General features: G+C 38.3%; 1 protein-coding gene across 1 annotated transcript; it reads left to right on the top strand.

Moving 5' to 3' along the window:
- Positions 1 to 1,505: 1,505 nt before the first annotated feature.
- On the top strand, positions 1,506 to 2,171 carry LOC136844077 (uncharacterized). Its single transcript, XM_067113089.1, has one exon. The coding sequence runs from the start codon at positions 1,506 to 1,508 to the stop codon at positions 2,169 to 2,171; it is 666 nt and encodes a 221-aa protein (XP_066969190.1).
- Positions 2,172 to 11,194: the final 9,023 nt, after the last annotated feature.

Here is an 11,194-nt window from a genome sequence, read left to right on the forward strand (position 1 = left end):
CCCATGCCTAAGTGTAATCATCAGGATTTGCAGAAGTTCAGAGTTGAAGTTGCTGCCCTTACTGAACAAATTAAGCCACTTAGCTGGGCAGCATTGGATCATGGTATGTTACTTAGCCTATTGTGTCAGAAACTATCAAAAGGTGATGTGTAATGCCGCATTACTGATCATCTGAGAAAGTGTGACTTTAATCTTGACGAAATGTATTCTGCTATCGATTACATAATTCGCTCATGTGAGAATGATGCCCTCCAGAAGGGAGAGGATCTTTCAGTTGATGTTCAAACTGAAACTGCACGCTCGAGTGCCTCACGCTCTGAGAGTTGCCCATTCTGTAACTGTAATCACACAGCGTATCAATGTACCAAATTTTCCAGTGCTGCTGCCAAAAGGTGCCAACTCATACTCAATAGCAGATGTTTTAATTGCTTAGCTACAGGACATGCGAGTCATCAGTGCCCCAGTAGACGAACTTGTAAACTCTGTACTGAAAGGCATCACCACCTCATTTGTGAAGGGAGTGGCAGCAATAGATTGTCTCACGATGTGCTCTCGGGAAACCGTTCTAACCATACACACCCGAGTACGTCCCACCAAACAATCGCCCGACCAGTAGTCCAATACCGAAAGACTGTCACAGTCACCCCTGAATCCTCCAAAGGAAAATGTGTGAATTGAACTCGACCAACCGTTGTATTCAGTTCCAACTGTAGTGATCAAAGTAAAAGTAAAGTAAATGAAAAACCTTCCACCAGTACGAAAACTGTAAAGAGCGAACCAAGTGCTGAATTACCCACCACCTTGTCACCCACCGCTACAGTAGTTATGTACAATCAGAAACAACCAGTTACTGCCAGGATGTTTTTAAATACTGGTAGCCAGAGGAGCTTTATATCAATATCATTGGCTCGTAAATTGAAACTGAAGGTAATAGGAAAGGTAAAGTTAAATTTAGCCCCTTTGCTTCTCAATCAGTCGCGGGAGAATACGAAATAGTTGGTGGTAGAATTCATCTTGGAAAATGGGTGGTTAGAGTAAAGTTAGTTGTTCACGATCATGTTGATACCCCCATTCATAATTTGGGATTAGTAAACGTCAAAAGACAACTTGAAGATAAGGGATATACATTAGCTGATAGTAAAGCGAAAAGTGATTTGTTGAAGGACATCAGTCTTCTCACTGGAGCAGATTATTTTGGTTATTTTGTGACTGGAATGGAGAAGGTAGATGGTGTGAACTTGTTCTTTACTCATAATGGTGTAGCCCCCTATGGGAAAACACTGCAATGGGCACTGCAAGGTGTCGTAAAATCAAATGTGTGCATGTTGAGAGTCCACAGAATCATAGAAAATGAACGTGATGTAGATTGTTGGTGGAGACTGGACACCCTGGGCATTTCCCCTTGTGAACAATTCACTGAGTTTGAGAAAACTGCGATGATACAGGTGGAATAGAGCGTAGTGAAGACGTGATTGGGTTATCAAGTTAGCTTACCCTTCAAAGGGATGCAACGTCCCAGCAACAATTACAGTAATGCTGCCGTGCAGCTTAGTGCTTTAGAAAAGCAGTTTCAGAAGGATCCTGGGTACAGAGAGTCATACCAGCGAGTCCTCGTTACTTATTTGAGCTCAGGCTTCATTGAAGAAGTTTCTGAAACCCAAAACGATGGATATTTTATGCCTCACTTTAGCATGAGGAAAGAGTGTAGCACAACTCCGTTGCGCATTGTTTTCAATGCATCTTCTAAGCGTAAGGGCGAATTGTCCCTAAATGATTGCCTATATGCTGGCCCGAATTTAGTCGAGCTTTATAATTTGTTGTTGAGGTTCCGAACAAACCCCTATGCTGTCATTAGTGATGTTAGTAAGGCCTTCCTCCGTGTCCTTTTACACTCCGCAGATTGTAAGTACGTACAATTCCTCTGGCGACAGAAGCCTAGTAAAACAGCAACCTATGCCTTCAGAGTGGTGGTTTTTGGTGTCACCACCAGTCTGTACCTTCTGCAACAGGTGTTACACACACATCTAAGGGATAATGGGAGAGGAGAGCTGATGAAGTCATTTTATGTGGACAACTTTTTGAAAACTTATGATTCAGTGCCTGAGATGAAAGCTGAATGCAAGCATGTGAAAGCGTTGTTGGCAGACACGGGTATGCCCTTAACAGGTTAGGCAAGTAATGTGGTGGAGTTTGATGAGGAAATGGAAGCTGATGAACCAAGTGTAGTGACTGTGTTAGGCATGAAATGGGATAGAAGTAGGGATGTGCTGAGTCTGAAGGGTGGAAAGAAGATGAATGAGGCTGTGAGGGGTGGAAAACTCACGAAATGTAAGTTACTTTCATTGCCAGTGTCAAATTTTGACTCGTTGCGATTAGTTAGTCCAGTGTTCATGAAGGGAAAGCTATTGTTGCAGGATTTGTGGGAAAAAGGGGTTGAGTGGGATGAGGTGCTGTCGCTGGAGAGGCAATGTCAAGCTCGGGAGATACTTGAGCAGTTTGAGTCAGTGGAAGCTTTGGAGTTTGAGAGAGGAGTGATCATGAGACAGAGCGAGCTAAAATGTGTTTGCAGATGCCTCCAGTAAGGCTTATGGAGCAGTAGCATATGTTGGAGATGCAGTAGGAAATAGTCAGCTACTTACTTCTAGGATGCAGGTTATGCCGCGTAGGCAATGTAAGTTGTTGATTCCCAGACTGGAATTATTAGCTTTAATGGTGGCTTTCAGGTTAGCTAGTCACCTGTTTGGATTGTGGAGTTTTGCTTGTGTGGTTGTGTGGACCGATAGTTTGGTTGCCAAAAGTTGGGTGGAGACTAAGGAATCCAACTGTAATTGCTTCATCTCTAATTGAGTTGGTGAGATTCTATTTCTACAGAGATGGCATGAGATTCAGTTGAAGTATGTCCCCACCAAGTTAAATCCAGCTGACATCCTCACGGAAGGCATGAACACCAAAGATCTGCTACAGAACGAGCTGTGGCAAAATGGCCCCCATTTTTTACGTGCAACAGGTCCTGTAGACATGTTCCCTCAACATTGTAAGACAACGATGTCAGATGAGTCGTGCTTGACAGCTGCAGTCAGGGAATTGAAAGATGAAGGTGAACTTGCAGAGCTGGGAGAACTATGGCACATGGAGGGGAGTAAGGTTTTGTTTACTTATATGTTAAATCTAATGCTCAATGTATTAAAATTTGTTCGTTCAGATGCTGACGCCTTTCTTAAACTTGTCTTTTCAGAACAGAGGCATCACCTGCCGTCTGCCTGTGCCTATTTAGAATCAGGAATGAAAGTTCCCAGTCACATAAGTAACTTTGTAAAGCAGTTGAACTTAACTATCTGTAATCAAATCATTTACACTCGCTCCAGGATTGCTGGTGCAGTAGGATGGAAAGCTGAATTGTTGTTATTGCCAGCTAAGAGTCAATTAGTCAAATGATATCTAAATCATTTGCATGCAACACATGCCCATTGTTGTGTCAATGTGTTAATCATACCTTTCTGCCGGAATGCTGGACGCCTGGATTGAGAACTTTAGCTAAGGGTGTGAACCGAGCATGCAGAATGTGTCAAATGACCTTCAAGCCTCCGCTAAAACTCCCACTGCCTCCGCAACTTCTTGTTGCAAGAACCACCTTGAACAGACCCTTCGAATGTGTGGGATTGGACCACGCTGGACCTATCAAGACCGACACCGGAGTGGTTTACTTACTGCTGATCACCTGTATGGCCAGCCGAGCTGTTATCAACAATCGCCCCCTGATGTACTCAGGTGACGAGCGAGACGACGGAGTTATTACGCCTTCTCACCTTATACAAGGGGATTTAATTCAACTTCTGCCACCCGTTACGCCACACGAAGGGATGTGGGACACCCCAACAACAAAGCAACTTGGTCATCGTTATTTTTGTCTGACAACCGCCCTCAGCAAATTCAAGGATTATTGGAGAGATGGCTACTTACCGGCGCTAAAGGAGCGCCATGATTCAAGGGAAGCAGCGGTTATGCCTCTTAAGGCAGGCGATGTCATCCTGGTCAAGAATGAGTCCAGAAAACGCAGAGAATGGCCACTTGGGAGGGTCCTTACAGTGTATACTGACCCCCAGGGTGTGGCACAATCAGCCAAGGTCCTTTACGAAGGGGAGGCGCACTTGCGCACAATTATTCATATTGTTCCCTTAGAAATGTCCAACGAAGAAGACGACCCAGACGCCGAGAGAGCAACAGAGGAAGGAATTACGGATGACCCGATCAATTTAAGTGCGCGTGATAGTCGAGAGACAGAACGACTCGATGGGAATGTGTTCAACAGCGTAAGTACTGATAGCAGCGAGCTTGCCGAAGAGCAAGCGCAGGGATGTGAAGGGGAAAGTACTGGACAAGCCAGGCTGCACAGAAAAGCAGCCCTCGCACAGCGAGAAAGAATGGCTCAGTGGATGCAGGAAGGACAGTGTAGGGCAGAAAAAATTGTGAGTGAGGTGAACTTTATATAAGTGTGAGTTGTAAGGGAGCCTTGAAGGAGAGAGTTGAGTAGCGTGCACTTCACGAGTTCCTGATGAATCGGTACTCCGAGTGCAGGGCTACAGTGGAGAATGTACAGTGTTCAAGGATGATGTAAACTCATTGCTAATGATCATATTTGTTCCCTTCTTTTGATTGAAATGCTGACCATGTAAGGTGTTGAATATTAAAATATTCAATACCTTACATGGTCAGGTAGTGATTTAATTGTATTGAAGAACGTCTCAACAGAATTGAGGCAATTGAGTCGATAATTGTTGTTGCATAGATTAAGAGAGGCCACTCAAACAATTTTTTATTGCAGTTTATTGTCACATTTGACCCAACTACAACAGGGCCCGGTTGGAATTGGGCCAAGCATGAAAAAGCCCCCTTTTTTTTTTCTTTCTTCATTGAGAGTTAGTAGTTGTATGGAGATTTAGTGTCTATCATGTGAGCCCTCCACTTTGTAGGTGGGAGGATGTTGTGAAAAGTTATGCATTTCACCATCTTGTTGGGCCCCTGGACGCCAAAAACCACGTTGTCTTTCCTGGTTGCCCATGGGCTGGACGAACGTGCTTCGGTCCCGTCTGGGCGGCGCTGATGCGCGATCTGAACATATCCATTTGGCGGGAAAGCCGCAATTACGCCTAATTGAACGACTATAAAAGGTGGAAGCGGGCTTAGATGATCTGCTCTCCGATCCAGAACATCAGAGATAGGTTGTAGAAGTGTAAGCACTATGAGGTTCTTTGTTATATTACCCATCTTATGGTACAACAAGGGAGGTAGGACAAGTGATTGAGATTTGTAAATGTGTCCACCGAGGTTCAGTTCCTAAATTATTTTAAACTTGCAGAATATATTTTGCCAATTAATATTTGATTAACGTAACGAAGCCTGCATCGGCTTCAAGTGTAATGTGAGATTTGTTTGTTTGGGATATAATTCATTTGGGGAAAAGTCCTTTATTTATTTGTTTAGTGATGAGTATTTGTTTGTAAATAATAGTAGTTGTAAATAAATTAGTTTTAAGTCAACATTTTAAAACTGTGGTCTCATTGAGCCTTCCCTAGTTTGTAGAAGTCGTCACCATCCTCTGCAATCCTTAGCTAACAACATCAGCAAAGATACAGTGCATTGTGGATGAAAATTCACAACAGTACTTAAGAATTTGTATTTTATTGGCAGCGTATAATTAAGATACATTTGCCTTAAGATGAACACTGAAAAAAATGTGGTAATTTCGTCGCGAGTATTTTTATAAAGAGTGGGTAGATCTGTCACAGAAGCTTTTGGTCTGCTAATACGCATGCACAGATGAATTAATTCTTGATCTCAAAAGTTGCACCTGTAACCACAATTTTTTTTTTCGTGGATTGAGTACTTAGATATGATTATGGTAATACCACATGGTACTTAAGAATTTGTATTTTATCGGCAGGGTATGATTAAGATATATTTGGCTTAAGATGAACACTAAAAAAAAGTGGTGAGAATTGTAAGGGCTGACTTGGTGTGGTGGTAGAAGCTATATTTTAAATTACATTGCTTTATGACTGAATGAAAATAATTCTAATACAGCCCAACACTTATGTTTAATTATCAGGTTTGCAGTGGGAGGAGTTTAATGACGTTACCAACAGGAAAGGTGGTGGTTTTCCACCCAAGCTACTGGTGACTCCCATACAGTTACTGAAGAAAAGTTGACCAGCACCGATAAAAACGAAAATTTCATTTGTTTTGTCTGTATCTGTATGTCTGTCATGGGGTAGGGGTATGATTTTGGGTTATAAACTTTTCTGGGGTGACATAGGGGCCGCATGCACAATTTTGTCTGGGTCACTTTTAATATATATATATATATATATATATATATATATATATATATATATATATATATATATATATATATATATATATATATATATATATATATATATATATATATATATATATATATATATATATATATATATATATATATATATATATATATATATATATATATATATATATATATGTGTGTGTGTGTGTGTGTGTGTGTGTGTGTGTGTAATTCTATTAGCCACAATGCCCTCTTAATTTCTCGAATTCTTCGCGCATTTTTGGATATGCTTGTAACTACGAAGCCGTGACATCCAAACACAAGAAATTGAAGAGACTTGTGATTTGCCGGTCGCGGGAGACGAACCCGGGTCACCTTAACCGCAAGGTCACGTTGCCGACCTGACCGTGTCACGGCTTCGTAGTTACAAGCATATCCAAAAAAGCGCGAAGAATTCGAGAAGTTAAGAGGGCATTGTGGCTATTAGAATTACATATGTGTCTGGTAAAAGTGACCAGTACATTCTATATATATATATATATATATATATATATATATATATATATATATATATATATATATATATATATATATATATATATGTATAGGAAGCCTTGTCTCTTGGGTCTAAACAGGGCTATGATACTGGTCCAACATTTCGATATATTCGCGTGGATTAAATGAATTACTAATCAGTTAGATAAACATTAGTACCATCCACATACCCAGCCAACGAACCTTCCACAAACCCTTGGGTTCGAACCTCACGAGGAATTTAATAAGATATGCGGGTATGAGTAGAGAGAGAGAGAGAGAGAGAGAGAGAGAGAGAGAGAGAGAGAGAGAGAGAATGTATATACGAAAAAGTAGGAATTTTACCAGCAGCACCAGGTACTTGTGCTGATGAAAAACTTTTCTTTTTAAATTTAGAGAGAGAGAGAGAGAGAGAGAGAGAGAGAGAGAGAGAGAGAGAGAGAGAGAGAGAGAGAGAGAGAGAGTACCGAAACTCCTGTTTGAGTTTTGACAATATGTGAAGGACTTGCACTCAAAACTGCTTCTTCTTTCTTTCGATATTTATAATTTTTTAAGGTTAATATTTTCAGGTTTTTGCGGACACCATACTTATGACTACCATACATACAAAGCAACAGCAACAAAAACAACGAAAGTCAATAAATTCCATATAAGGTCGTTCACAAGAAATAAGAAATGAACGTTAATTTTGTCAGACTAGTACTGTTGTTATAGGACTCTCTCTCTCTCTCTCTCTCTCTCTCTCTCTCTCTCTCTCTCTCTCTCTCTCTCTCTCTCTCTTCTGGTAATGTACATGTTTGAAATTTTTGTTATGTAATATTTTATAGGCTTTAAGACCATTTTGGCACGATAATATACGTTCACATTCTGCATCCACTAGACCTAGTTCTGTGTTTTCAAATTTCAAACTTACACAAAATCTTCGATGGTTCCATTAGCTATGGACACTAGACCTAATACTTTGTTTACTATAACCGTAGCATTTATTAAAGTAAGTTATTTTAAATTATATAAAACATGTCTTATTATAAATGGAATTCACTATAAGTTTTACATTAAAAAAATTGGTGGAGGAGGGAGGTGTGATACCACGGCAACCCCCTCCCCCCCCTCACGTGGAGAATCCCTTTCTTTTCGGAGAAGCCCAGTTGTGTCTAGACCAACTCTGACACAAAGAGAAATAATCCCGTTATAACAGCCAAGTGTGGCTATGAATGATTTTCAGTGGCAGTTTTGCCCTATTTTGTTTTGTATTAGAAATGCAAGGTGTGTTTATTCACTAAGGAAAAACAGGATTGAAACCCAGTGCCTTAATTAATACAGGTATTTACAGATACAGTTAAATCAATAGAATGGATAGATTGACATTATAGTATGTTAGTAATTGATTAAATTCCGCAATTAACTGTAGGATTCTTCATGCAGAACAGGCTCCTCTCTGCAATGGAGAGAAACGATACACTGGCCATCGTTTCCTGTAGGCAGAGAGAAATCTGACGAGTGAAAACTCCCTCAAAATGCCTATCCTATGGACAAGAATGACAAGCGCAAGATTCGAGGAGGTTATTAATTCACTTGTATATCACTGTCAATGGGATAATTACTTTAATTCACTGAGATTAAATGGACACTTGTCATAAATTCATTGCAATTGAAGGGAACACGTAAAGGAATAATAAAGATGAAAAGGCTAAGATAAAAGAATAAAGTTAAGGGCAAACTCCTTGCACTCCAGATTTACCTTTATGTAATGTGGCAAATGCTTAGCAACAGTAAGTGGATTTCCTTCCTACATCAGCTGAGGGCAGGCAGAATAAATGGTTGCTTAACTTCAGGACATCAATGGAGATATACGGCTGCCCTTTGGATCAGCCCTGGGAAGGCTTTGGGAGAGTTCTTAATCCATCGATAATTGATGAGTTACTGCTGTCTTGTTTTCAAAAGTTTCTGGTTCTCAGTATCCCTCGGGCTATGCCTCGCCTTGGACAGCCTGGAAAACACAAAAGAATTCGCCTAGCAGAAACAAGAAAACAAGAATTTCGGGAAAGGCAGGAAATAGGTGTTATCCCCTGAGACAGATTAAATGAAGGGATGCAGATAGAATGGACCCTCGCCCCCTAAAACTTCCCTTATAGAGCTTAAAATGATTTGTTTCTTTAAAATGGGTATCTTTCAGTTTCTTAGTGGGTAGAAGGCCCGATATTTATTACTATACACATACACAAACACACACACACATATGTATATATATATATATATATATATATATATATATATATATATATATATACATATACATACATATATATACTGTAACAAATATCGGGTGGTATACCCCTTCAGAAACTGAAGAATTTCCATGTTAAAAGAACCAAATGTTTTTAGGCTGAAGAAGTGAATTTTCAGGGTGTGGGGTCCATTCTGTCTGCTCCCCTTCGCTAAATCTGTCTTCAGTTCTCTCAAGGGAGAACACGTGTTTCCTGTCTGTCCAAAAATCCTTGTTTTTCGTATCTCTGTCAGGCAAATTCCATTGTATTTTCCAGGCCATCCAAAGGCAAGGAAATAACCCGAAGGCATGCCGTGAAGCAGGAGAAGGGCGCCACTTGAAAACAAACGGCAGGCAGACTTGAGCTATTGTCGGAGAAAGAACTCTCAGAAAGCCTCCCAGGGGCTGATCCAAAGCGGGGCCCGCTCTCCGTTGATGTTCTGAGGCGAAACAATCATCTATTCGCCCACCACAGTTGATGCTGGAAGGAAAATCCACTGATTGTTGCTAAGCATTTTGCCACATTGCAAACAGGTACGTCCGGAGATGCAAGGAGTTCGCCAGTAACTTATTCTTTATCCTCTAACTTTTCATTATCGCTTTGAAAGTGATGCATAGTGAATTAATAACCTCCTCGAATCTTGCCCTTGTTGTTATTGGCCATGTGATAGGCATTTTGAGGGAATTTTCACTCATCTGACATCCCTCTACTTACAGAAGTTGATGACCCGTGTATCGTTCCTCTCAATTGCAAAGAGGAACACACAGTCTTGAGTGCTGCATACTTTACTTTATCAAACCAAGAGCCCTGTTCTACATGAAAATTCCTACATTTAATTATGAAATTTAATTAATCTTTAAATTATACTGTACCATTTAATCTATCCACTCCACTGATTTAACTGTAACTGTAAATACAAGTATTAATTAAGGCCCTGGGTTTTGATTCTGTTTTCCTCATTGATCATTATTTTCTGTTTATTTACTCTTCGGTAACGGTTGGCATTCCCTTTGCGCATCAATCAAACAGGTGAGTCCCTATTTCATAGCGACCTTAACCATAATTATATACATATTATATATATATACATATATATAATATATATATGTATATAATATATATATATATATATATATATATATATATATATATATATATATATATACAGTATATATATGTATATGTATATATATATATATATATATATATATATATATATATATATATATATATATATATATATATATATACAGTATATATATGTATATATATATATATATATATATATATATATATATATATATATATATATATATATATATATATATATATATATATATATATATATATATATATATATATATATATATATATATATATATATATATATATATATATATATATATATATATATATATATATATATATATATATATATATATATATATATATATATATATATATATATATATATATATATATATATATATATATATATATATATATATATATATATATATATATATATATATATATATATATATATATATATATATATATATATATATATATATATATATATATAATCAGAAAGCTACAAACGTCCTTTAATATCAATTCACTCTACCTCGGAAATAATATATTTTCATACATGTTACCGAAGGAATTTTTAAGTTGATAATAAGTCCACCGTCCCGTGAGGTCGAACCAGCGACGGACGAGGAATCAGGACTACAGTGACGCACTAACGAAATCGGCCACATTTCGTTAGTGCGTCACTAGTCCTGATTCCTCGTCCGTCGCTGGTTCGACCCCACGTGGACGGTGGACTTATTATCAACTTAAAAATTCCTTCGGTAACATATATGAAAATATATTATTTCGAGTAGAGTGAATTGGATATTAAAGACGTTTGTAGCTTTCTGATTGTATATGAATCACGGTGATGTGATAAATAGTCATATATATATATATATATATATATATATATATATATATATATATATATATATATATATATATATATATATATATATATATATATATATATACACACACACACACACAC

Source organism: Macrobrachium rosenbergii, chromosome 12 (assembly GCF_040412425.1).
Source record: "Macrobrachium rosenbergii isolate ZJJX-2024 chromosome 12, ASM4041242v1, whole genome shotgun sequence".
Classification (NCBI taxonomy): domain Eukaryota; kingdom Metazoa; phylum Arthropoda; class Malacostraca; order Decapoda; family Palaemonidae; genus Macrobrachium; species Macrobrachium rosenbergii.